The 27807-nt window shown below is 39.0% G+C and overlaps 1 protein-coding gene across 1 annotated transcript; it reads left to right on the forward strand.

Annotated features, from left to right (window-relative positions):
- On the forward strand, positions 1 to 26738 carry ACTR3B (ARP3 actin related protein 3 homolog B). Its single transcript, XM_017826541.1, has 12 exons — positions 1 to 132; positions 7532 to 7587; positions 9403 to 9527; positions 10505 to 10615; positions 10970 to 11065; positions 11228 to 11335; positions 12598 to 12741; positions 13328 to 13501; positions 16125 to 16217; positions 24546 to 24671; positions 25108 to 25191; positions 25799 to 26738. The coding sequence occupies exons 1-12, from the start codon at positions 89 to 91 to the stop codon at positions 25892 to 25894; spliced, it is 1257 nt and encodes a 418-aa protein (XP_017682030.1). The 5' UTR covers positions 1 to 88; the 3' UTR covers positions 25895 to 26738.
- The last annotated feature ends 1069 nt before the right edge of the window (positions 26739 to 27807 follow it).

Genomic DNA, 27807 nt, shown 5'->3' on the forward strand with positions numbered 1-27807 from the left:
CGCCCGCATGGAGCCCGAGCCGGGGGAGCCGGGGGAGCCGGCGGCCGCCTGGATGCAGGCGTAGGGCCCGCACTGCCGGCTCCCCAGCATGGCGAGCTGCCTGCCGCCCTGCGTGATAGACGGCGGCACCGGGTGAGTGCGGGGAAGGCACCGGCTGCCGCCGTGCTGGGAGGGTGGGTGTCTCCGCGCCGCGCCCCTCCGCCGCCTCCCGCTGCCGCCGAGGGCTCGTCGCTCGGGGCCGGGCTCCAGCCGTGTGTCCCGGTGCCCTCTGGACTTGTCGCCTCTGTGGCCGAGGGTTTCCTTTCCCTTCCTTCCCCTTTCCTTCCCCTCCCCGCTGCCCTCCTCCTCCTGCTGCCCTTCCTCTCCTCCGGAGCTGGGAGCGGGGCAGCCCCGCCGTGCCCCCGCCGTGTGCCTCCGGGGATGGTGTGTTTCCGTGTGCCCTTTTCTCCTCTGGGGTCCAGTTGTGTGCGTCCTCTGGCTTTTAACTAGTGCGCGGTTAAAACGCTAACATTGGGGACGGCTCATTTCAAACAGAGAGAGGGGACACGCGTTCGCTTTGCCGGGGAGCCACGAACCAGCGCTGAGAGTGGTCCAGAGGCAGGTGAGCTGTGCTCGCTGGGCTGAGGTTGTGTCCATGCACAGCACCTCGACCGCAGGGACCTTGCCAGATTGCACCTGGCTTGTGCATCTTCGTGAGCCTCTCCAGGTATTGCCTCCGGTGAGATGGGAGCTGGCTGCCTCACACCTGGTGTTCCTGGTCATTAGGTCGTCTCTTCGCCTTTGTCAGATCAGTGTGAGAATTATTCTGCACTTGCCCAAACCACAAGTTTTTTGTAACTCACATCTATGAGGACAAAAACGAAACCTGAATTGCAGAGGCTGTGCTCGGAAGGCTTTTCAGGAATGGGTCTTTCTTACCTGTCTGTGGCTAGAGAAAATCCATTCATCATCCAATAGACCAGTCCTGCTGTGTCTTAGGAGTGGGAGGTGTCAGAGGGAGCTGTAATGAAGGTAATACTAAATCTCTGGTGTGCTTCTGCTAACATCTTTCCTTTGGCCCAACAGTTACAGACAGGTCTGAGAAGGGGAGGAGATGAGACAACTGTCCATAAGTAACTATTCATCCAGTAGTTTTACTTGTCAGGCTTGTCACTGATTGCATTAAATTAGTCCAATAATAGACCTTTCCTCTACAGGGAATTTGCAACACTATTTTAATTTCTTCAATACTTGGAGAGTTATCTTTAGAATTTCCTGAACTGAACAATCTTTAAAAAACCAAACCCAAAGCCAATCCAACCAAATAAAGAAACTCCAATCCCTAGATAACTGCGGGAAGCACTTTCTGGTGTTGTGGTGTCACATTGCCTTCCCCTGGAAAAGTGTGTCCCATTTTGAAATATGTCTGTTAAACTGTCACAAAAGTTTTAGAAGTCTCTTGACCTGTTTCTGTTTATACCTTAGCTTACCAGAAATCAGCTCTGTCCCCTCAGTGGGGAATACTGGAGTCCACAGCTGGAAATTTTAGGAGGGGTAATAGAGACCAGGTTCCATCTCATGTAATTCTGCCTGTGCATCAAATACTGCTTGATAGTTTCCCAGCTTCCTTCTATTTATTTGCTGAAGCTATTGTAAATATCTGTTTTTATACAACTATTTGTGTTACAAGATCATTACTTGACAGTTTTGGAGAGAAATGGGAGGTCTAGGTGGATCCTTTAAAAAGGATACAGTATAAACTATAAAATCCAGAAAATGCATTAAATGCAGTGTCTGTCTTTTGCAGGAGATGCCTTTATCTCTCAGTTTATGGAGTAATTCCAGTGTTACACTGGTAGTAGATATTGCTGACCAACAGCTGTACAAAATAAATAAGGGTAGGAAATGGCTTATTGTGTCCTTTCAGATAAATATTAATTGAAGTAGAATTTCTAAAGTCTATTCAGTGCTTACATGGGTAAAACTGATAGAGTTTGTGTGTACAGTTTTGTTTCAGGAAGGGTTTGGGTAGTTCCCAAATGGTGAACATTTGAATTTCAGTGCCTCTGATTGATCTTAATTCATAGGAGACAACATGATGTCTCTGCTGGTGGGACTTCTGCTTGACTTTGCTGTAGGGCACTCAAATGTGGAAGACTTTCCAGCAAAGAGATTATTGAATGTGAAATAAGTTATCTTGCACAATTCAGGAAGAAATAAGACACTGAACAAAAGCAGCCAGAACAAGTAGCTTGACTCATTGATGCTCTGGAATTTTCCTCTGTGTGGGCTGAAAACCTTCTTATTGTTAGAATGAATCTACTTTCGGTTGCAAGCTTCAAACAATTCATTCAAATTATTCATGAAAGGGCTTTGAGATTAAAAACTTGGAAGAGCATAGCAGAAATGAAAAGGTATATACAGACATGCACTGTGGAATATTGTGCATATAAAATGCACTTTTCTACTTACATTTCTGGTACTCAATGAAGTGCTTTGTCCAGGCACTAATTCCTTTTTTTTTTTTTCATGTAAGGGGTTTTAAGAAGTTTGTTAAAGGACACTTTTTTTCACTGTTGTTTTGTGCATAAGGAGCCTGGCTTAATTTACTGTTATGTGCAGCCACAGGCCTCAGGCCTGGCAAATCCTGGAATTTCTCAAAAAAAGGAAGAATAGGTGTATAGAAAATAGGTACAGACCTTCAGTGAGAAACATATTGTCATAGCAGGACAGGATAACATTCCTTTAATGTATTGGATAGATGACTTAAGTTTTGTTGTCATAAGCTGATCACTCTTTATTCACAAATTTTGCAGACAGTGATAATAATTTGCTGTAATCTTTTCCATTAGTATCTGCAAATTACTTGTACTGCAGTTTTGATGCACTACGTCTTCATTTTCTCTGCATGATGTTTTCCTCGTGATTAGTTTACACATTGCTACCACTCCTTTTGTGAGAAGGGCATGCTATTTTTAGTTTCTTAGGACTACCAGGCCTTTGGGAGTTGCTGTTTTCAGTAGCTTTAAACTTCATAAACTACTTTTATTAATTGGCATTTAGCTGTGGGACATCAGAACACTAGTAGGTGGATGTGCAAAACAAAGATGTCTTAAAATACCTGTCTTCTCTTCAAGTCTCTGTATTTGCAGATGCTGAGGAGTACTTCTGGTTTGGGTGTATTTTATTGAAGCGACTCCATTTTTCTTGTAGTAAAGAAAAATTACTTTTTCAAAGTCTTACTGATCAGCTTGGAGGTAACTACTTGATTTCTGGGAGAAATGAGCTGGACTGGTCTTGAAGCTTAAGGTGTTTTTTGATGTTGTTGCTGAGCTATTAAAGATGTCTGGAACCTCAGAACCTAATGAGTTGCTTCAACCAGGTATTACCTCTGCTCTTCACACGTGAGACTTGTGAACAGACATTATTGTAATTGCTGTTCTGGGTCTAAGGAGCCTGAGATAATTAATTGTTGTTTATAATCACAGGCTTCAGTCCTGTAAAATGCTAGACTCCCTCAAAAAACCCATTGGCTCTAATGTACTTTTTATTCTTATAGTGGCTGCTGATGCTCTTGGGTAAACTGTGCAGACAATTTTGTCTGTTTGATATTTTCTCCTTCATCCCTTCTTTGTTCCCATCCCTTCATCACATTCTCCTTCATTTCAAGCGTGCCTTTCCAGATCTTTATAAAGAACTTGTGTTGCAAGTTTCTCAGTCATATTTGTAATAAAGATAATAGAGTCTGTTATGGCACTGTGGCACTACAGATGTTCTGACAGTAATCACTTGGTTATGCAGCCTCTTAGCTGTCAGAGAAAGTGTTCTCTCTAGAGAGGTGATTATTTGTGTGTTTACAGGGCTCTCTTAAAGCTTTTTGCTGTTTTTAACCATATCAAATCTATCTTTTCAGAGATTTTTTTTGGTGTGTGTGTGGATATAATACATTGTTTTAAAGATCTGGGCCAAAAAGCAGTAGAAAGTGAGGAAACGCTAAAATATTCATCTCTGGGATTGGGTCTTTTGCACACTTGTCCAGAGAAAAATTGGATGTCTTTTGTTTTCAGATGGATAAAGCAACTGCATGAGTTTGTGATTTTGAATACCTAGATTATGTTGATCTCATGCCTTAGTAAGAATTTTCCAAAATATATCTCCACTCTCTAAAGTGGTTAAGGGTGCAGCATCTGCTTCCAAGTTCAGTTCATTTGTAGATCTTTGCAGTCATTTCTTGATGTAAGTTTTTCCATTTTTCCATAGTGGGACCTCAGAAGGGAACAGGGTTAGACCAATCCTCATGCAAAAGCAGGTAGAACTGACTTGTGTGGGAACTCGTCACCTTGGAAAAATAGTATGGAGGAGACCATGCTATTTTTAGAAACTGTTTCCACAATATATAATTTCCAGTGATTTTTAAAAAACTAGTAGTCCTCCAAATCCCTTTGCATGGAATAGCCTTTGTCTACTGGATCAGTTTTCTGCTCATTTTTAATGCAGTCTCCAGTATCCTATATTTTGGGCAGCTTCCAGTAGGTTTCTGTCTCACCAGCAATAAATCTGCTAGTTTTAATGAAATTAAGTTGGAATACTGATTATCTACACATTCCCTACAGCTGTCTCTGTAATTTACAGATCACAAGATGTTGCATTACCATTAGTCTGCTAGGCTGTAACCCAGGAGAAAGAAAACTGTATTTTAGATCCTTAAATATTCATTGGAGAAGGGACTGGAGACCAGGCAACCTTTCTAACTGTTTAAGTCCAGAGCCTTTCTGGTCAGTGAATATTTAAATATCTTGTATGAAAGGGAATAATTTCTGTAGGAGGTCCTGGAAGTGGGTCACCCAAACACTTTAATGTACTCCTGAGTATGGCTGTGAGAGGTGGAATGTGTTTGGGTCCTGCTGGGCAGAACAGGAGTCTGAGACTGAGTCTTCCATGTCCTGAGTAAACAGGCTGCTGGATAAGAGCAGCATGACTGTATAATCTGTTTTCCTTCTCCTCCTCAGTGGTCTTGGGAGAAATTTCAGTTTCCCTTCCATTTGGCTTTGTCAAAACACCTGAAATATGGCCTGTGTCTTGTTTGATCCCAAATAGGTTTTTTTTTTTAACAGATTTCCCCCCCCACTTCTTTGCTTCACCATTGAGCTGAGAATTTAGTTATTCTCATAGTTCTAGTATTAGTCCTTTGTGGACTAATGGCATGCAAACGAAATCTTTCTAGATGCTATCTTCTGTGAGATGAGTTCTTTGAAGAGAACTGTTTTGCACCGAGAAATAAACTTATCTTGTTGTTTTGTCACTAGGTGAATTAACCCTGGTTAAAAATCAGTCTGTAAAATATTGAACTATAGGGGTTTGGTAACTTTACGAGTTACTCTAATAGGGGGATCCAATCCCTACTTGAGAAGGAAGGTAAAGCTGCTACAGACTGGTAGCCCAAATTGACTTTTAGAGGGTGTTTTTTAATACTATGAGTGAGGGTGAGTTTAGCATGTGTGTTGAGGGGGAAAAGGTGGCAAACTGAACTCTCCTCTTGGCCAGAGTTTAATTTAAGAAATGACTTCTGGTTAGATTGCAGGGACCTTTTAATTTGTACATGCATACAGTTATGTAAAAATGGTATAAAAAGTATATATTCAAATTTACATGCTTGTTTGTGCATGTATATGTATATATTGTCTTTCGGTTTTTGTCACTGGTGCTTGAAGGGCTGTTCTTATGAGGTTTCTGCCTAATTGCCATTTCTAGGCCTTGGAACTAGGTCTTTTGAATTAGAAAATGGTTTCCTTGGTTTTTACTGTGTGCATTTAGTCAAAATTCATTTCTGAGATAGAAGCAAAGAGGACGTATCCTGTAATGGGTCTTAAATCCCATGTAACTCCTGTTGTTGCCTGTTATGTTTTAACAATATTCCCTAGGTAGGCCTCATTCTAAAATGTGAAGAATCTATGCAATAATAATCATAAAAAGAATTCTTAGTACTAATGACCTTCTTTACAAATCAGTCTAATTTAACGTCCTGATTATGTTTTTCTGAGAGCCACAGTGTGTAAACACTTTGGATTGGACTGAAAGCATATGTCTATAATGATGATTAAAAACCCAACAAACCCTTGCCCCCAGATCGCAGTCCTTGTCTTTTTAGCCTTGGGGAGAATGGCTTTTTGACTATTATTTGAAGTCTATTGAAACTATAACTTTGAAGAGATGTTGAAAATATAATAGTTTAATTCCAAGGTCGGTGCTAAATCAGTTTTAATTCTTTTATCTAAGCAAACTGACTCTTAATGAGTGTTTTTATACCAAATGCTCTATAAAAGGTAACCTACTGTTCAAGCTGCTAACGAAGAAGCAAACCTAGGGGTTTGGCATAATACTGTTTGCAAATATTGAGAGTAGGATGTAGACAAAGACCTTAAATTTACATTTGGACCTAGGTTGGGTTTGGTCTCATTTAAGAATGTCATGGCTTTAGGTTTTCATGGTAAAAATGGATGTGAATAATGTTAATTCCCTCAAATCATGCTGCTGTTGTACTTCTGTTTCAATCTAATGACAATATTCAAGAAAGACATCAGTCTCTGCAGGTATTCAATTGATTTAGTTGTTTTTTTTACTTTTTTTTAACTGTTTCTGATGTGTGTTTTTTTGGTTGTTGTTGCTTTGTTTGTTGTTGGGGTTTTTTCTCTATTCCCTTCTCCCACCCTCCCCTTCCCCTAGGAAGTTTTTTATAGTCTGAGATGTTAATTATTTCTAGTTGCTGAAGTCCTGGAGTAGTTGCAGCCACTCTCACCATGTAGAGATTTTTACGTTTTGTGTGAAAATTTCTTTCCTTTTCTTCTTCCCTCTTTTTTTTTTTGCTCTTGATCCTTTACTTGTTAAAATAGATATTATATGTATATTGAAAGAGATGATCAAAGCTTCATACCATCTGCTGCCCATTTCTAAAGCATTTCATCAGTGCAGGCTTTGCTGTAGTATTTGTCTTTTATCACACACAGATCTATACCTGTGACAAAGTGAGTGGTTTGTGCAAGGCATGAAAGGGAATTTTGTCGGGATTGTAACGAGAGTTTTCAATTGTGGTTTGTACTTGAGATGTGCTATTTATTTTTTTTTTTCTCTGTTTGGGAATATTGAACAAATATGTAAAGTCTGCCACCTTTGGTCATGGTAGCTGTCTGAAAGGTAAGATCTGCGCTGCCCTGTTTGTACCAAAGGTTGGAATGTGGCTTGGCAGTCCTTTGTCATAGCTGGTCTCCAACAAGATGGAGAAAGTAAGAGCTGAGTTTTCAGATTTGATAGTTCAGAAAAAACCACTACCAAAATTTGTAAGCTGAAGGTGTCTGAAAAATAAATAACACCTAAAACATTTACCACTTCTGAGTTTTCTTCTTAGCAGGATGATACTTGAAAGCATAAATGTAGACATGGCATGTGATTGTTTGGCCTTCACTTCAAGAAATGGAGTGAATTGAAAGTATTTTTTCCTTTATTTTTTTGCATCTAAGTGCATCTAATGACCTTGTGATAATTTTTTTTCCCCTAGGTATACGAAACTTGGCTATGCAGGAAATACAGAACCTCAGTTCATCATCCCATCATGTGAGTAATTTTTTGTCCCTCCAAATGCTAATATACAGTGCTCTCACTGAGCACTTCCAGAATTAAATGACGTGCTTCCAGCTCCCAACTCAGCCCTTGTAGTCCCTTGTCCATCTGGGAAGTGACATTCATTGAGTTGGCATCTCTGGCTGGAGTGTAGCTAAACAGAACTCCTTGTTTGCAGTTAGCCAGGAGTGTTGCTCGTTAAACCAGCTCCTGGTTGCTATGACAAAGATGAAGAGAACTCCAGTCCAATTTCCTTTTTATCTCCATTATTTTTCTGCCAGGACTCTTGAGTAGACAGAATGCAATTTACCTCCTGTCTACCTGACACCATGGTTACAGCCTGGATAATCTGGGGAAGGCTTCCAATCAAATTAAGTACTAAAGTGCAGGTGGTGTCTGCTTTATTTACATTGTCTGGGACTGTAGACAGTGTAATATTCAAAAAAGTTGTTCCTATTAGAAAATGTTCTTTTTTGTGTGTGTGTTTACCAATTAAAATGTTCTTGCATATTTAACATATTTTTGTTGAACAGATTTACTCTTTAAAATTTTTTTTAAATGTTAAAATTGTTTAAAATGTTATATATCTTTCTGGTGTTCTTGATTTTAATTGTCATCTTAATAGTTTCTCTAAAATGCTGTATATATCTATAAATCATAGCATTATGTATTTACATCTATAATAGCATCTGTTATGTCAGTTTATGTTAAACACTGCCTTTTAGTTTTTGTAAACTTTTTCAATTAACTATTTATTAATGGATCAAGACTGCATTGTAGGTACTCATGATAGGAAGTATAAAGATAAGGAAATAAAGGTAATTGGGGACTGAAGAGGTGGAGGGGACATGTGTTCTTTACCAGGTGTAGCTGCAGTACTGCTTATAGTCTCACTATTTCAAGTATTGTAAAAAATTCAAACCTAAACCACTGGTAAAGATTTAAATGTCTTATGTTAAAGAAGTGGGATAGCAGGAGTTTCCTGGGAATTTGTTATAAATCCTCCTTTGTACAACTGTAAACCTGCTGGGGTGTAAATGTTTTTACAGAAGAGTTGTTTGCCTGTGAGTAATTTTTGGTGCTCATAGTATTTGGTGTGTTTGTGGATGATGCCAGTCTACTCTGCATTTTCTGCTGCATGTTATTTAGATCCTGATTATGACCTATTAAAAGAAAATTGTATATAAATAAGGTTATGTTTTACCAGTACTTGATTCCATTTTTATTTTTAGCTTGCCCCAGATTTGATTTTTGCTGTCTCATCTTCTTGCCTACAGCAGCCATCATCTGATAATTTCAGTGATAGTTCCAGCCTGCTAATGGGAAGCATAAGTGTCTCCAAAGATTTCTCTGTAGCACTGCAAATTGAGTTCTCCCCTCCCTCTTTCCTCTTTCTCACCAACCAAGATAATGACTCCAGTACTTATTTTTGAAGTACACAATTTATTTTTTTCTTCTGCTGTGCTCTTCGTCTTTATTCTAAAGTTGAAACTCAGAAAATCATGTTACTTACTGGAGTGCTGCTCTTGTACAGGTTTAGTGACAGCTGTAGTCTCTAACAGAATACATTTGTAATATTATCTCTTAGTTATTATTTGCATTATTTGGAGATGGGGAACCAGAATCCTGTGAGATAAAGTGAGAATGAACTCAGCTATATTGGCTTGTCAGTAGATCACTTACATAATTTCTACTTTTTATATCCCAATTTTTATTTCAGGAAAATAATCCTTAAGTAAATAAACATTCATCATTTGGTATTTAGCTGTTGTAATTTTGTTTTTATGTGGCTTTTGGGTTTATTTTAAGGTATTGCAATCCGAGAGTCGGCCAAAGTAGGGGACCAGGCTCAGAGGAGGGTAATGAAAGGTGTTGATGATCTGGACTTTTTCATAGGAGATGAAGCCATAGATAAACCTACCTATGCTACAAAGGTGAGCAGAGTTCTTAGAAAGTCTATCCCAAGTTTCACATTTTTACTATAAAATGTTCTAGGACTTCTGGATAGCCATTCGAAACACACATTTGCTTTTTTGTAAAGTGTTTTTGTTACTTTTTAAAAACTGCATGATGGGGTTCGTTGGCGTTACCCTTTTTTAAATGTCTGTTTTACTGGTGCTGTTCTGTGGGGTTAGTGCTTGTGTAAATATCCATTGATACCGTGCAGCTGTTCAGTCTTCAAAATTATGAGCTATTAAAATAGCCATATACACTGAATATTTAAATTCTTGCTAAAAGTGTATCCTCTTACCATGGCTTATGAATTGGGAAATATCTTGGATACTTTTGCTTCAGGGAGTATCACAATTGTTTTGTGAAGGGCTGTCTTCAATGCAGCTTTTCTGTGAATCATATTTTCCATGCCCTAGTAAAGGACTTCTTGTACTTACAAAGTGTTACTGGCTTATGAATTACGTGGAAAAAAATCATATTTTATACATCCTTCTGTGTTACTTAAATGTCAACTGTGTTCTTAACATTGAACAAAATGTAAACATCATCCCTGCCAGAATTTTTGTTAAAAAATACATAGCCTATATGGTCTTTATTTCTTTTTATAGTTTGGAAGGCATACTGGAGCCAAGTATGATTCTCAACTTTAGAAATTATGAAATTTATACAAAAAGAGATTAAAACACGGTTCTGCAACAGACTAATAGCAGTATTAGGAATAGAGTCTGGACTCTGACTGCTAGTCCTGCAAGGTGGAATTGTACTTTGAAGTACCTGGGAGCAGGAGATAACTTCGAATCATGCCTCTAAATTAAAGTCAGAATGGAGGGTTTGATAAGATAACAGTGAGATGAGGTGTTTTCATTGCTTCAGAAGATGTAAGGGTTTGGGGACGTAGCCTGTTCCTGGGTTTGTTTATCCTTGTATGATCCAGTGTTGACACATTTTCTTGCTGCAGTGGCCTATACGACATGGTATTGTTGAAGATTGGGACCTCATGGAGAGGTTCATGGAGCAGGTCATTTTTAAATACCTTCGAGCTGAGCCTGAGGATCACTATTTTTTAATGGTGAGTTAGTGAGACCTGGTAAGAAAATATTTTTGTAAGAGGAAAACTAATTTTCCAAGCATGAGTAGCTCTGTTGGAGGATGTTTCTCTCTATGTCTTTTATTTCTTCAGCAATGAGAGTGGGGTGGGAGGGAAAAAGTAATCTTTAAAGCTGCATTGTAACTGTATTCTGTTAATTTATTGATGCAGGCTGCTGCAGGTCAGCTACTGCTTTTTAAAAGCTTCAAACAGCTTAAATTCCATTTGAAATTTTCTATTTTGAGTGCACTGAGAATTTTAAGTTTGATTACCATACCAGGCTAATCAATGAAGAACTCAATTGAGATACTTTTTCGAAACTCTTTGTTTTTGCAGACAGAGCCTCCACTGAACACACCAGAAAACAGAGAGTATCTTGCAGAAATCATGTTTGAGTCATTTAACATCCCAGGACTTTACATTGCTGTTCAGGTGAACAAAGTGAATGTGTACTTCTGAAGTACGGTGTAGCTGCAGAATGGATGGTCATCTGTATGCACATGTCTAATGTGTTTGAAACAGTACTTTCTGAGACTGTAAATTAGCACACTCTGCACTCTGTCTGCTTCTAATTATAAACTCTTTCTGGTGCAGGCAGTGTTGGCCTTGGCTGCCTCCTGGACGTCACGGCAGGTTGGGGAACGTACGTTGACTGGAATTGTCATCGACAGTGGTGATGGAGTGACCCATGTCATCCCTGTGGTATGTAGCAGGCTGCAGTTTGAAACTAGTGGTGGTTTATTTACTGTAGATTTAAACAGGAAGTGTCAAGTGAAACCGTATTTTTAAATTTTTAGTGGTTTGGGTTTTTCTTCTTGAAAAAGTATGTATTTTATTATGTGAGCTTAATTATGTAATTGTTTAGTTTGCAGACTATAGGAAGGTCACCATAAGGAACCATCAGGCCACCTTTTAAAGTCTATTTCTGTGTAAAACCTGGTCTAGCGTAAATGTGATGCCTCAGTTCTGTTTAATATCAATGATTATCATGGTTTTGGGTCTTCTGCATGCCACCATCCAGAAATGTCCTAACTTTCTGGATGTCCTGCATTTTGATTGTTTACTATAGCTGGTAATGCATGCTTTTTGTATGATTTTATTTTGTTGTCTCCACATTTTGTTGCTTTATTGTGTTTTGTTGTTTCTGCTTGTATGGAAACAACCACAAACTTTTATAAATGCCTGTTCATGTACATGGTCCATCTCATCAGTTTAGTTATGTGAGGATGTTAAAAATACAGAACTGTCTGTGCATAGTGACATCTGTTCTGTTTATGTCATTTTGTGTATTTTTGAAGCATGTAATGTGCTTGAATGATCAGGTTTCATTTCAGAAATGAAAATTTGATTCCCTTAGCTTCATCTTGCATTTTGGTATTAACCTCGTCTGCTCAGTGTTTTTGTCATATGGGCAGTGAACAAACAGCATTTACTGTATGAAACTCTGAAAACTGTAACAAAAGCAAGGGAAGAAATAATGTGGCTCAGCAGCAGCAGTGTTTTCAGTAAATGCGTCCCAAAAAAATTCAGCAAATAGATTTTTTTATTTTTATTGTCCTTATTGTTAGATACTACTTCATTTGATTTTTTTCCTGTCTGAGCAATTTAATACATTTTGTACTTTTTTTCTATTGATTTTTCACTCTCAAGCAGGATACAAGTGGTCTATTTATATTACATTTGCTTTTCAGATGACTCCTTAAAGGAATCTGATCTCACTCTGATGTGTGCAAGACTTTGGTTATTACTTGTGTATCTATTAGATAATATCTGTTTATATATGATAATCAAGGTCTTCTAAATAAAAATAATACCCACCTTGCAGTGGAGTTCACGTTTTTATAGTAATTTTACAGTTTCAAGATTTTAGTTTTAATTAAAAGGGTATTATAAAAATGAATGTTAATTATTGATACACAATAGTTTTTTCCCTTATATATTTTTTTTCTTCTCCTGCTACATAGGCAGAAGGCTATGTAATTGGAAGTTGCATCAAACATATTCCTATTGCAGGTAGAGATATTACTTACTTTATTCAACAGCTCCTAAGGGAAAGGGAGGTAGGAATTCCTCCTGAACAATCTCTGGAGACAGCGAAAGCCATAAAGGTACACCCATTTTTATCTCTTAGTAAATACATACATAAATCTCTGTGAGCTAATTTTTTGGCTCTTAAAAGTTGCCAGTGGCTCTCTTAAAAATGCAAATGTAGACAGTGTATTGTAATTACACAAACTTCTGGTGGTTTATCAAATCAAATGTGGGGGAAAGAGAAAGAGGAAGTAAATATTTGCAGTGAATATGTTCCACGGATTAAATCAGCATTTTAAAGTTCAGATTTGCTTAAAACCTGTTTTATTTAATTTTTTAAAAAAAGGTAATGTAGGGCGATTGTGTGGGTCTGATCTTGCAGTGAAAGCTTGCCCTTGAACTTCTTTATTGTCACAGACCTACTGTCGGTGATGTTTTTCTTTTGAGGGAGACTAATCTAGCTGAGTCAGCCTTATGGAAAGATGGGCCACATGCCTTGGCTTGTGGGGTTGAGTCTGCAGTAGCCACTGGGGTGAGAAAGTCTCTTGAACAGCCCCATCTGTAAAAATGCTCACATAGTTTTGTTTTCTGATTCTGACACGTTAATTCACCGATGTAATGTTTGTTTTGGCTATTTTTAATGCGTGGCATTTTCTTTAACAGGAAAAATACTGTTACATTTGCCCTGACATAGTGAAAGAATTTGCCAAGTACGACGGAGATTCTCGAAAGTGGATCAAACAATACACTGGCATCAATGCAATCAACAAAACCAAGTTTGTTATAGATGTTGGTTATGAAAGGTTCCTCGGACCTGAAATTTTCTTCCATCCAGAGGTAAGAATAAGAACTAGCAGTGTGAAGTTACAGAAATTCCGGTGAGTGAGAGAAAAGAGGGAGAGGGCAGTGCCATCATTCCCGGTCCGTCATTCCCAGTGCCGTCATTCCCGGTGCCTGTGCGCCATCCCGTGGCAGGGAGGTACCAGTGAGTCTGACTGCGAGCCAGGTGCAGTCTCAGGTAACATCAGCACAGATAAACGTGAGCACAGCAGAGACTTATTTTTCTAATGTCCCATGTAACATTGAAAACATCTTGTTCTGTTTCTTTAAAGGCAATCTGAAGTTGAGAAGAAATTGTTTGAAGTTACAGTTTTGATAGAATATTTTCCTCTTTCTTTCAGCATTGTTTTAAAGCAGTCTGCCTTTATACTGAGTATTTGATTATGTTGCCAATCTCTTTGGGCACTACTCTGCATGACGGCATTGCAGGGATAATACTCCAATTATTTGATGCAGACTTTTGATGCTGAGTCAATTTATAAAGCATGATAAATTTGTTCTTGAGAGAAGTCCATTGAAATATCTGCTGTTGTGGTCATAGGTCATGTACATTTCTGGGAAACATTACAGTACCTTGTCTGTCTGATTTTTGGTAGTTTAGTTTAAGTGAGCTTCAGGATATTGTGAAGGGGGAAGAGTCAAGTTTCAGTACATTACAGCATAGCAGAGAAGGTCCTGCCTGTTCCTACACACTTCATTGAGTTTATTGCAGGCACTCATAGTCTGTAATGCTATTAAATCCTGTTATTAAAATCCATATTAACACTGGTTTCCCTTTGTCTACCCTCTTCATCTCAGAAGATTATTAAAAAACCTCTTTCAGACACCTCTTGTCTAAATTCCAGCCTTAATCTGTTGTGGTCAGTTTGTGGCCATCTGATCTTCTGCCAGTATGCAAGTATTAAATCTCTGGGCTAAATAGTTTTTCCTCCCTGCTGTTTATCCATGTGATCTTATAGAGAGGCATTGAATCCCATGTCAGACATCATTTTAAGAGCTCCTCTTTCCATAGTCTCTACAAAGACTATTGGGAACGGGATAAAGGACTAATTTCCATTTTCTTCATTTCCTGATAGTTTCTTGATTCTGTATTAAAAAAACTCCCAACGTGAACTGATTTTCTAGACAGGAAGAACACACTAGATGATATGTATTGCATCCAAGGAGAATTTCTTCTTGGGCCGATTAAGTCCTCACTTCAAAGGGTATCAGATTAGCTAGGTAAGAGCTGCCTTTGGTAAAGCTGTCTTGTATTCTTTTCCTATTTTCAGTTTACAGAATTTGTTCTGAAGTCTTTAATGCTCTTGAAGTTAGGCCTTGGGGTTTGTAGTTATCCAGATTATTTCGCTACTTTTTAAATTAGGTATATTACTTGCTGTTCTCCAGCCATACGGTATTGGCTAGCAGACTCCAATACCACATGCCACTTCCCTTGTCCCTGTTCAGCAAGCATGTTATACTCTGCTTTAGATGCCATAACTCATTTCTACTTATTCCTTTTGCCCTGCTGTTCCATCAGTATCTTTATGGAGAGCTCGGGAGCTTTCAGGCTGTAGTTCATTTAGATGAGAACTCTCTGTGTGCAGCCACACTGCTGCTTCCTTCTGTTTTAATTTACCTGGCTTCATGTTTTAGCTTCTTCCATGATTAATTCTTACTGTGGAAATTAGCTTGCATTCTTGGGGATTTTTCCCATCATCCTTATGACTCCTGAGCTCCATGACAACTTCTTTGGCTAATTTCACTCAGTTCAATATATGTTTGATGTGTTTGACTGTTGTTACTCATCCAGTTAGATACTGGATGAGTTTAGGATGCAAGTCTCCACGTGGCTTCTACACCTATAGGAAAGTTTTTAAGGTATATAATAATATATTTAGAATATAATAATATATTTAGAATAACCTTATTATGTATTGAGAACTCATTTAATTTCTCAGGGTTTAATCTCTGAAAGGACAAAACCTCATCTATGAACTGTTCTTTCTTTTAAAGATCACATTAATTTTAAGTGGAAAGTTGCCACTAGACTAAAAATGTTTTCTAGCATTAGCTACTCTGACTCTCTAGTATTTATAAATGCAGAAATTTACATTAGTGCTGTATTGATGTTGGCATTGATGGGGCCTTCCACTCAAAACCTTAGACTGTTTTATGCCTTTTTTAATATTACAGACTTTTCGTTCTTGGAAAAAAACTCTGACTTTCTGGTGAGAATTTAAACGAAGTATTTTAGTAGGATTGAAAATTTTTTACAGGGAAGCATTCCAATTTGCACACTTATGTTTTTTCTCTCACTTAAAAGGAAAAGCAGGAACACACTGCACAGTAACAGTATTTTAATATTGCAGGAGAACTCAAACTCGTTAAAAGGTCTATAGTCCATAAATTGTAGACAATGAATTTATGGCCAGGGAAAAGAATCTGAGTTTCTCAGCAGAATAGGGAATTTTCATTTCCCTTGTACAGAAGTACATCTGTTGCAATGTAGAATAAGTGGGGAGCAAGACTGATTCCTACCTGTCCCCTATTACAAAATCTGTCCACAGTCTCATTTTTGCCTTTTTGTTTTGCCATTTTTTGGATGAAAAAATCTAATGCCTGTTCTATTTCATTTTAGTTTGCTAATCCTGATTTCATGGAATCCATTTCGGATGTAGTTGATGAAGTTATACAGAACTGTCCCATTGATGTCCGGCGTCCATTATATAAGGTATGGTCTTTCTGCTGTAAGATGAATGTAATCTGTTATTATTATGGAAATAAAATTCAAGTTAAACAAAGTGCCACTTCCAAAGGCCAGTCGATATTTGCTGCTTTTTATTTTTGAAAGAAGAGCATCTGTAATGGCTTGATACATAGGTAAGTATTGTTCGTGAGGAACTGAGGCAGAGGGATGTTATTTGTATCTGACGTTTGTAATGTGAATTCTTATGCATAAAGGACTTTGACTTTTGCCCATTATAAGGGTTAGGTCATGATCTCACCCCTCTCACTCATCTTCTTCCCTTACTTTATTAAGTAGTGGTTTCAAATAAATTATTTTTTTTGTAATCCTGTCTTGTACCTGCCCACTCTCTGTAGTTTTAGCCAGTATTGAACCCAGTGATAAAATACATGAGACAACAATTAGACCAGCTAAAACCTGCCCAGGTTGTAGTCTAGAGAGTACTTTCAGTCCCTGAATCTTTAAGTAAAAAGTAAGGTACTGATGTGCATAGTCCATGGCAAGCTCTGTCTGTATTGGCAGTGCATCCTCTGCTTCCCGTTTTTCTGCTTGTGCAGCAGCAATGCCCTTTTGGAAATAATGGCATAAAGCAGCAGCATGGAGAGTTTTTCTTGCTCATGTAAAAGGGGATAGTTTTCCTCAGCAGTTAGAATGACCATTAAGTTCCAATGAAGTCATATCTGAGGATAATTTGTAACTATTAAAATTTTGCAGTCTGTTTTACTTGTCTGGTTCACATGCTCTGTAATCTAGAGTGAGATGTAGCACTACAGAGCAAATCTGTGGGGCAGGTTAAAATGTGAAGTTAAACTATTTAAGAGGCTTTTATGTGAGGTGAGTTCTGCAGTAGAGGTCTTCAGTGGCTTCAAGCTCAGATATGTTGCAAAAGAGTTTAGGAAACCCTTCATGTGTGGTTGTGCTGTGTCTGCTTTTTACCTGAAAGACCAAAGCTGCCCTAGAGCAGCAGCTTCTTTGCTTGGTAGGGTGAGGTTTAATACTGAGTTCCAGAAAGTGTTGTTTATAAGTTGAGGTTAAGTTACTCTTGGCTCACCATAATCAGCAGACAAATAACTTTCCCTTGCCTTGCCACTGATTGAGACTTTGTTTTTTTCATTTTTTGTTTTTCATTTTACTTGCTTAATTAAAGTAACGTTGCACAATTAACTGTTGAATGTAATGATAGATGTGAGTGATTATTAATGCTAATAGTTGCCAACTTCTTTAAGCAAGGTCACAGCAAAGGGACGAGCATCTCTGTTCTCACTGTTTAAAATAGAGTATGGATGCAGAAATAATCCACTCATACATTCTCTTAGCTTCTGGGGTTTATCAGTGTCACTTGCCCACAGGTGCTGCGTGGTGGCCAGCCAAGGCCCTGTGCTTTGGAGCTGGCTTTCCATCAGATGCATTTGGATTCTTCCTCAGTGTTCCTGCAGAAAATACCTAAGAGTACACTTCTTGCAGATTTTATGCAGCATGTAGCCTCGGAATCATTGTTTCACAAGCCATCTTTTGACGTCCTGTGGTATTTCTCTTTCTGAGTTTTTATAGCCACAATCCCTGTTTCCCAGTCTGATCAACATCTCTCTTACAAGGCCAGTTATTTTACCTCATGTTGCTGTTTGGACCAGCAGAACTTTCATAAGACTGACTTCTTCAGCCAGATCTGTGACAACGTACCATTAAGGGGAAGGAAGCACCTCAGATTTGTAAATGGTCTAAAAGGAGTGACAAAGGTCAGAGGGTCTGCAAGCAATCAGAAAGTTTTATTAGTAAATTACACACTTGGCACGGATTTGAGTATGTTAGTCCCTGACCTACTGTATGAGCACACAGCAGTGGGTTTTGGATAAAGGGGTAGGGTAAAAGGGAAGAGAAGAATTAAAGAGGGAGAGTTGAATTAAAGAAAGAGAAAAAGAGAGAGGAAAAAAAGAGAGAAAAAGAAGTCACCAGTCCTGATTCCAGAGTCGATCCAGCTGAGGTGAGGGGATGCTGATTTTGGTTTCAGCGTTGATCCAGCTGAAGGGATGTCAGTCCTGGTTTCAGCATTGATCCAGAAAAGGATCTCACTTTGGACCACTGTTTATAGGGCCATCAGAGAGTTGGCTGTAGTCATAGTAGTTTTCCCTCCTGATCTCAGTTTGAGTCGGTAACTTTGAAGGTACAGTAAGAAAAATATTATTCCACTTGGGTTGTTATTCAGGCAAGAAAAATAAGTTTCCAAAGCTGTTGGTTAAAAAACAGGTGCTCCTTAGATACCTGTTAGTTCCTGGGAGCAGGCAGTGTTTCTATTAAGCTCAGGAGGGCTTAGTCCAAGTGCAGTTTGTCAAGGCTGTGGCCTAATGAGCATTTCTCAGGTCATAGTGTGGCCTGGGGTGGCAGGGATGCACCACCACAATCCATCCCTCAACTAAAGTCAACTTTTCTGGGCCTCTACAAGATCCCATAGCCTGCAGCTGCTCGATACCAAGCACAAACATCCCTTCACACATGATGAAACCTTTTTTAATTGTATAATGGTTGCCAGCAATGCACTCTCTGATTCCTGTGATTAAACCATCCTAATGTGACTGCTTGGAAAAAAGTGATTTATATTTTCTAAGACAGAGCTGAGAGTTTTGGATTGCTTGGAATGAGTTGCTTTCTGCCAAAATAGAAGATAGGTAGGCTGTTGGGTTTGAAACCAGGGGACTTGCACTGAAATTTGAAGAAAAAAGGTAGTTCTGGTTTGTTTGTAGGTTTTTTGTTTTGTTTGGTTTTTTTTTTTTTTTTGGTTAGCAAACTCAAATCTTCAGAAAACAGAATGAAATTCAAAGTGAGTGCTCAAATGAAATTATGCAGGAGGTAATTTTTGGATCTTACCACATGGCTGAAATAATCTGGCATTTTGGCTGTGTTGATTGTTCCTATGTGTTGAATTCCACTGAAAAATGACCCATCCTGCATGCAGCTAGAAGTGCTGCTTTCGGGGGGCTCAGTGAGACATTGCATCACCCTTGGCATTCTTTGGGAAGAATGGTGTACAGTTCATCTAGTTATTGTTTTTTTGAGAATTCTGTAGCTTCCTTTTTTCTTAAAGTATTGTTCCACAACCTTTACTTATACTTTTCTCATAATTAATATAGTGTAGAATACAGCTGATATCACAGAAATGCAGAGAAATTACAGGGAGAGTGCAGTAGCACGATGGGGACTGTGGTCTGCACAACAACGGGGTCCTTTCCCCAGCTTTCAAGTTCTGTGAGCACCCTTTTGAACACAGTGTAACTCCTGCACACAGTGGTGAATATCTGTTCTGTGCTACAGCCACAGAAGGTGCTAGTGTTGGAAATTTTCAAGATTAGTTGCTATTTAAAATTCTCTTTTCAGCCTGGAAATGTTCTGAAACTTGTCCCAACGTTTGTCAGTTAGGGCACGAGTTTTGACACTTTGTGTCAAAAACCAGTCTCCTACTGAATATAGTTATAATAACTTTAAAGGTGGGCAGAGGGCTTTCAAAAGTTCTAAAAACTTCTTGGTATTCTAATAAAAGCAGATTTTTTTTTTTGTTGTTAGTAACAGGTTCAGAAACTGTTGCTTTTATTCCACACTCTACTTCATCTTCCCATTTCCCCATCCAGAGTGTCTCCCCAGGTTGTTCCAGAGTTTAGATGAGAACAGTATTAACTGAGGTCTGTGTCTTCTCCCAGTACAAAGCATATTGAGTGTAGGGTCACTGGCTGTTCCAGCAATTGACGTCTTTCAGCTTTTCTCTGCTGTGTTTTTGGCACAAATATATGAATGAAAGAATTTAAGATAAATGACATCTGAAAACAGGTAAATTCTATCAGAAGTGTCTCTGACAAATCCTAGCCAAGCCTGCTAAAATATTCATGATTCAATTAATGGCGGATCAAGTGGTAACATCCTTGATCTCCAACTTTTAAGCCAACTTCTCAAGCTGAAAACACTGCCTAAGGTGGGGACTGTAGTGTATTGGCAAGTGTGGTGTTTTATTGTAGATGAAACATCCAGATTTTCTGTGGAAACACAGGTGCACAGGGACAGGATTTTAACAATATTGGCTCTTTTCCTCAGGAAAAAGTGACTTTTTGACTGGGTATGCAGCTGTTGTGGGCAATAGTGAACTTGAGCTTGTTCCTGCAATTAAGATTTGGACTGAACTTGTGTCAGCATTCACTTAGCAAGTTAAACTGTCGGCTGCCCAGCTCATAACAGCCCGTCCTCGAAGCCTGGAGAGATCTTGGGTGCTGGAGGCTAACGGGGTGGTAAAACATCCCCCTCACATCACTTCTGACCTGAGCTGCTGGTAAATAGAAATACTTGGTGTGAAAGCAGCTCCAGCTGCGCAGCGTGGTGGGTAGGTGGCACTGTTCAACCGGGTTTGCCGACCTGTGCTCCAGCACAATGACTTAGTGAGGCGGCTCTGAGGGTGAGGAAAAGCTTGAGAGACTTCCAGGCCAGGGGATTCACATCATATTGGCACCGATGGTAGGACGTGGGAAAGGTATTCCCGCTGCTTCAAGTGGAAGCCCCAACTGATTAACATGTCAGTGAAGCCCAGGAGTACTGAGGAGAAGCCCTGTTTATTCCTGTCACTGCTGTAATTAAATTTATAACATTACCCTTGCTAGTTGGTTTAGCAGTAGCTCAACACATCTGCAAGATTTTCTGGTTCCTTTTGTGTCCTTATGTCCATGCTGCGGAACAGCACGACCATAAGTCATGCTGAAATCTTTTGCTGTTACTTGAACTGTTAAATAAGCATTGAAAATCATGATTTTAGGGAAAAAGAAATGGTTTCTTCATCATTAAAAGTAAACATATGAAAAAATAGTGTTTCTCATAATGCATTTACTTCTTGTTTGATATGTACAATATTTCTCCTTATACTCTCTGTATTATGCTGGCAAGCCTGTTTTAACCAAATTAACAAGGTGTGTAGCTTAATTAATTCTCTTGCTAATAACGTGCTTGACTCAATTGTGAACCTTCCAGTTTTTACCCATAATAACTTTTATTAACAGTCATATATTCCTCTCATTACATGTCTCTGGGGGACTGGTTGTGTCATGTTAACTTTATTTTAGGCTGTCAATTGTAAGGAAGGGAAACTGGGCTGTGTTGTTCTTATTTACCAGAAAAAAGCAGTGGATGCTTTTCAGTTTGGTGCTGCAAAGTCTGAAGTGTCCAGCTGAGAGTGTGCTTATACCACGGTACAGTGTGAAGATGCACAAACCAGTTCAACACCTTGTGTTTGGTAGTTCTGAGTTCTCCAGAAGCTAATTTAAGTTTTGGGAAATTTTATGTAAACGTGATTTAGCTAGAGATTTTTGTTACAGTAACTGGGTTGCTTTTGTTGAGTAACTTCATATTTTTGCAAGGCTGTGCTGTATATGCATAATACCAGAAATGGTGTCCAGAGAGAAACTCAGTATCATAGAGTTCATAAGAGAAGCAAAGGATAGGGATGAGAAGAGAGAAATTTCTTGCCAGCCCTCTGAGTTGATCTTATTGATCTTAGAGGTCTTTTCCACCCTTAATGATTCTATGATTGCTATCCACTCCCCTGGTCTCCTTCCAGAAATAGCCCACTTTTATTATTTACTTCTCGTGGTTAATTTTGTGAGGTGTGTGGAAGGTCTTCATCTCTCTCTTCTGAGGGAACACATTCTTTTGAAACAACTTTAATTTTCAACCAGTTAGCTGTAAAAGTAAAAATCATCTGGAGGTTCTTTCCATCAGCAGATATGATAATTGGTGTTAGCTGAGAGATATGTGGACTGCTTAGAGCTGTTAAACCAGCCAAAGTGTGTTTGAGCAGAGTAAGATCAGAAGAAGCCTTCTCTAAAGGAATCAGCTGGAAACAGATATTTAAAGACTAATTTCCTTGATGTCTTTTTCTGGGAGGCCAGAGAATTCCCAGGCAGGCTGAAAGCCCAACCATCACTAGTAAGCTTGCTCAACAGGCATATTCAACGTGCTCAATTGTTAGGTTTTTTGTTAATAACTGGAATTACTCAGTTATTCTAGAGAAGATATTTGTGAGGGCGGGGGGTAGATTCTTGTCTTTTGGGGTTTAGTTTTGTATTTTTTTAATGTGACCATCGTTTCCTGTCTTCCTCCTGTCCTTTGTAAGTGGTGGGTGTGGTGCTTGAGGGGTGGGGAGTGTATGTGGATTCTGCTTTCACTGTAAGTGAGGAGTACCAGGCCTCTGACCTCTGAGAAGTTTGACCTGCCAAGTTGAGAAAACTTACTAAAACCTGTATGTGAAAAGTCTTTTACTAAAGAGTTAGCACAGATTTGGTCCAGTGTTGACAAGAAGTGCACGGAGCTGGGGAACTGTGACTGTATAATTAACCATCCTGTAATGACAGTTGGTGTCACCTAATTACCTATACCCAAAACCCTGCTTGGCCTGGCTTGTCCAGATGTGTGATAGTGAGGTGACTCCTCTTTTCAACATGTGGACCCTGATGCTCCTGTTCGTCTTGGCCAGTGTATTGTTGAACTGATTTCGATGTGTAGAAGTACTTGAATAATCATAATCTGGAGAAGGTGTAACCTTTTAGCCTCTAACTCTGCAATGATAACTAACTGGTTGGAAGGATCATCCCAGTGTTACTGCTGACTGTAGTTACATGAGTTGGTCTCAGATGTCTTTGAAAAAATATTCTCGTGTGTGTTCTGAAATCTGTTTTTAGTGGTAGCGTTGTCCACTTTATGGAGTATGCTCGAAGTTTAATTTGCTTTGAATAGAATTATTGCTTTCACAGTCTTCGCCAGCTTCATTATCTCCAGGTAATATTTTCTGATGGCATCTTTTTAATTGCTATTTCATCACTCAGGTTGGTTGTTGTCTTTTTTTCCCCATTAGCAATTTTCTTTTCCCATGTGGAGTGCATGACCACTTTGAGGCAGGGAAGAGATGTTCTTGTGTATGGGGGGAGCAGGGGGAGTCTCCCTCCTAATTTAATTTTAGGGCCAACTGTGATTTCTGGCTCCTGCTTATGCCCATGGCTCCTTTTTTCTTCTCTGTCTTCCTCTTTCTTTTTGGAAATGTTTCAGTAACATTACGGGGACGTGTGGTTTTATTTTAAGCACACCTGCCTTGTTATGCATTCTTTTATACTGTGAGAATCTGAAACTGTGAAGAAATGGGTTTTTCCTACTGTAATGTGTTTTTATGATGTGCAGGGATTTTTTTCATGAATAAACAAACAGCTTTCTTCTTACTTTACAAGATGCAAACAAGATTTTCCTTGTTATCTGTTGCTTAAACTCCAAGCACTTACTTCTGCACTGTGAGTGCTTATTATCTATGTCTTTGACTCTTCAGATCCTTGTGCAGGCTGAAAACAGTGGGTCAGAGATTCTTTCATTACATGCACAGTCTTGGTCTGCAGTGTCAAAAACTATTACTGAGAGAGAATCCTTTGACCTGTGTATGATGAACTCCTAATCTGAATTCCTTGTGGACGTGTCTAAGGCATATGAGTGGTTTTAGTAAGTGCCAATTGGCACTTGGGGTTGCAGTTGCAGCACTGTACAGGGGCACATGTGCAGTTTTGTCACAAAGAGTTCATTTTTTCTGATTATGAATTGCATTTTTGCTGCCACCAGTGATATCTTCTGGGTTTTGAATCCTCCACCTTTGAAATGACTTCTGCGTTAGTCTATGATGCTGCAATGTTACCAGAATTGGGGATGGGATATTCTAAAACCCCTGTTTAGAATCCAAGTACAAGTCCAGGCTAAGAGGCTTTTGGTTCTGCTCTGAAAACTAAGTAATACCAGGCAGGCAAGGAGAAAGGCATGGTACTTTTCTCTGTGCTGCAGTCCTCTATGGAGGTGTGGTGCCTTTTTGAAGAATCATTGACCTTGCTGGTTGCTATGTTTGGAAGTTTAATTCTTAAAATAAAAAAATAAAGGTCAACAAATTGAGTTCTAAGGTGGTATGACGAGACTTGAGACTTATTTGGTGTCAGGGCTAAAACTGCTTATTATGAGCATGCCTGGGAAACTTCTTGATGTAGTGTGTTATTTCTGCTGCTCTGCACATCTGGGGTACTAGCTCACTGTTGTAATGGAATCATCTTTTGTAATAACACATTCTCCATAAATGTATTTAAAGGAGAAAAAAGAAAGTAGGGGACCACGAAGCTCCTTGGAATTGGATGAAGCTTAAGGCGTTCGTGTACCTTGTCAGCTTCCTAATTTTGTTAATACCCAAATAGTCACCTCTGCAGTGTTGGCTGTTGGGAAACCTGCTTGAAGCTGGATTTACAGCACGTGTCTTTAATTTCTGCACAGAATGTGGTTCTCTCAGGAGGATCCACGATGTTCAGGGACTTTGGACGACGACTGCAAAGGGATTTGAAGAGAGTGGTGGATGCGAGATTGCGGCTTAGCGAGGAACTCAGTGGTGGTCGGATAAAGGTACGTAGAGCGTTTCAAGTGCAATAATTGCATGAGTAGTGAAGGAAATCAAGGGTCAAAATTTGCACCTCACTAGTGAAAATACACTTGTAAAATCAATAGTATATGTTTATGTGTTGTTAAATGTATTGGTAGCTTTGCAGTGTATGACATGTCTTTACAAGAGTCTTAAAGTTACTGTGAGCAGTTCTGCTTTCCCTTCTAGGAGATGTGGGACCTTAGCAGTAGGCTAGAGGGTTTTAACTTTTGTGTCCTTCATCATAGTTATCAGGAAGAGTTTTATGACATGGTCATCTAGAGAACATGTCAGACTGAGGAATAAGTGTGAGTTAGTTATTTGAATGGAGGGTTGAAGGTGTCTGGGTCTGACCATGTTAAGTCTGTAAGGATCTTCCCAGAAATTGTAAACCAACTAAATATGAACTGTTTTTCTTAGCCCAAACCAGTGGAAGTACAAGTGATAACACATCACATGCAGCGTTATGCAGTTTGGTTTGGTGGTTCCATGCTGGCTTCAACAGTAAGTCTTTTTATCAAAATTCTTCTTAATTTTTAAATTTTTATGGCATGTTGAATTCTGGGTATATTTGATCTGAGTACTAAGTTTTAAAACTTTTCATTGTGACAGCCTAAACTGTGTCACATTCTGGAATCCTTAACCCAAGTTTTATCTCAATAAAATTTGTACAGGGCAAGTGGGAGTTTTACTTGCGTAAAGATATTGTGATTTGACATAGTTCTGAAGTAGTTTTTATATGATAGTTGTAATATAGTCCTTTTATTCTTAAAGTTAGCACTAGAGATAGTTAGCACTTCAGGAATATAGGATCCAAATCAGTGGTCTTAAGTGCAAGGGAGAAGCAAATACAGGAAAATGGGAGCAATTCCTGTCTCCAAAATGGGATTTCTCATTGTTGTGTTTAAAAGCAGTTTCTGACCAGACAAACTTTTCTTAATTAATTGTATTCATATCCTAATGTTTCTCATTTTATTATATTTCAAAAATGTAATTACCATGTCATAAAGCTGCAATTTACAGAAATGTTAAAACATTATTTTTATTTGTTGTTTTTTTCTACTTGCTATGTTCTTACGCTTTTGAGGGGATTTGTTTTATATTTTCATAGCCGGAGTTTTTCCAAGTATGCCACACCAAGAAAGACTATGAAGAGTATGGCCCTAGTATTTGTCGTCATAATCCTGTTTTTGGAGTCATGTCATAGTGCTCATCCAGTGGAAATAAGATCTCTGATATTTGGTGGTGGAGAAACTCATGCAGTGCAGAGGAAGGCAGCAGACACTGTAAATACTGAAGCAAGATATGATTAACTCTTGGAAGCATTTGGATCACCATCGTGCACTAAAGCACAACTTACAGCCCCAAGTCATTTCAGTACGAGCCATTTCTCTGCTGACTACTCAGAGCCTTTCCTTCTTTCTTCCTAAATGTGAGGTAATTGAAAATAGGTAAGTCTTGGTTTAGGAGGTTGTGCAAATACTACTGAAACTGAATCTAGAAGAATAAGGCAGTGTTTTACTGCTTGTGGAAAGATTTAAACCTTTCCCACTTGTGCCCTGAGTTTGCAATCAAATCTTTAGCAATGGAGCACTAAATACCACATTGCCTTTAGGGGAGTTGGAATGGTACCTACCCCAATGGAATAGATTGCAGGATTGGGACAGTACTTTGTAAATGTAGGTTTTCATATAATTTTGTATTTTATGATATTGTTAGGGTGAATTGATGACTAGTTCTAAGCACGAACAGCTATCAATGTCATGGAGTGATGTTACGCATTTCCAGGTGTGAGGCATGTATTGGAGTTGTGCTGGTATTTTTTTTTGGGGGGGGGGAAAGCCATGTATGATAGAAATTGACCTGTTCATGTTTGGATGACACAAAGTGGTTTACAGTATTGTATGAAGTTTATAATAGCCACTGTTACTTTGTTTTGAATTTTCTGAAACTGTTTTATAGGAGATGATGTTTTGTTTTGATGTTGGTGAGTGGTGGATGACACACGGGCCTTGCACCAGTGAAATAAAAGCTGTTAACATGTTTATGAATGTTTGTGGTAGTCCTGATTTATGTACTCCCCTGCTTCATCTCACGAGGTCAGCTTTGCATTTATATGTCAGACCATGTGGAATCACAGTAACGCTGAATTTGAAGGGGCCTCTGAAGATTTCTAGTCCAGACTGTTGCTCAGTGCAGGGCTCACTTCAAAGTCACCTCTGGTTGCTCAGGGCCAGTATAAAGTCTGTGGATGGAGATTCCTGAACATCTGGGCAACTTGTTGCAGGGCTTAACTACCCTGTTATAGATGCATGTTCTTCTGTTATGGACACAATGTTAAATCTAATAGAATAGGAAATCCTACCTATTCTGTCTGTGCCGATATTTTATCTGATCTCTGTCAGCAGAGCTTTTGGACAGTTTGTGTAGCCAAATAAGAATTTTATAAAACAAATCTACTTGGTTTTAGCTGGCATGGAGGAATTGAGACCAAGCAATTATCTGCTCAGAATAAATTAGAAATTAAACAAAATGGGACTCCATGACTCAAGCCTGCTTCTGAATGCTTTTGAACTTAAAGCTCAGCTCTCAGGGGTAAAACATTGAAGCACACTTTGCTCAATCTCTCACTAAGAAATAAATGGGTAATCTAATACAAAGTGTACTGTTTCAGTTTGTCCCATCCAGTGTTACCTCAGCTTGTCTGTGTTTGAATCTGCATTTCAAGTTTGTCGCTGCACTGCTGGCTATTTAGGATTTTGGCCTGTACAGGAAAATCCAGACCCATAAGCACAACGTGGCTGGAGTCAGGCTTCAGAGGAAGATTCACATGATTGGTGCACTGATGAAGTGTGGGCTGAGGCACTGGAATGCTCCTATGGTGCTACAAAATAGGGAATGCTGGAGAAGTGGCATTTATATGTGGCCTGAAAGGTTATGTCCAGGCATTGAGGTATCTTTAAGTTAGCAGGAAGTGGTACTTTTTGCTAAAAACTTCTGACATAAGGCATGGGCACCCATTTTTTTTGGGGGGGGAACTTATTTCAAAAAACGAGCAAGACTTGCACTGAAAACAAATGAGGAAATGTGTTCATGTTTACTCTTCATGAAAGAACATTG

Source organism: Lepidothrix coronata, unplaced genomic scaffold (genome assembly GCF_001604755.1).
Source record: "Lepidothrix coronata isolate B3197 unplaced genomic scaffold, Lepidothrix_coronata-1.0 Scaffold128, whole genome shotgun sequence".
NCBI lineage: Eukaryota > Metazoa > Chordata > Aves > Passeriformes > Pipridae > Lepidothrix > Lepidothrix coronata.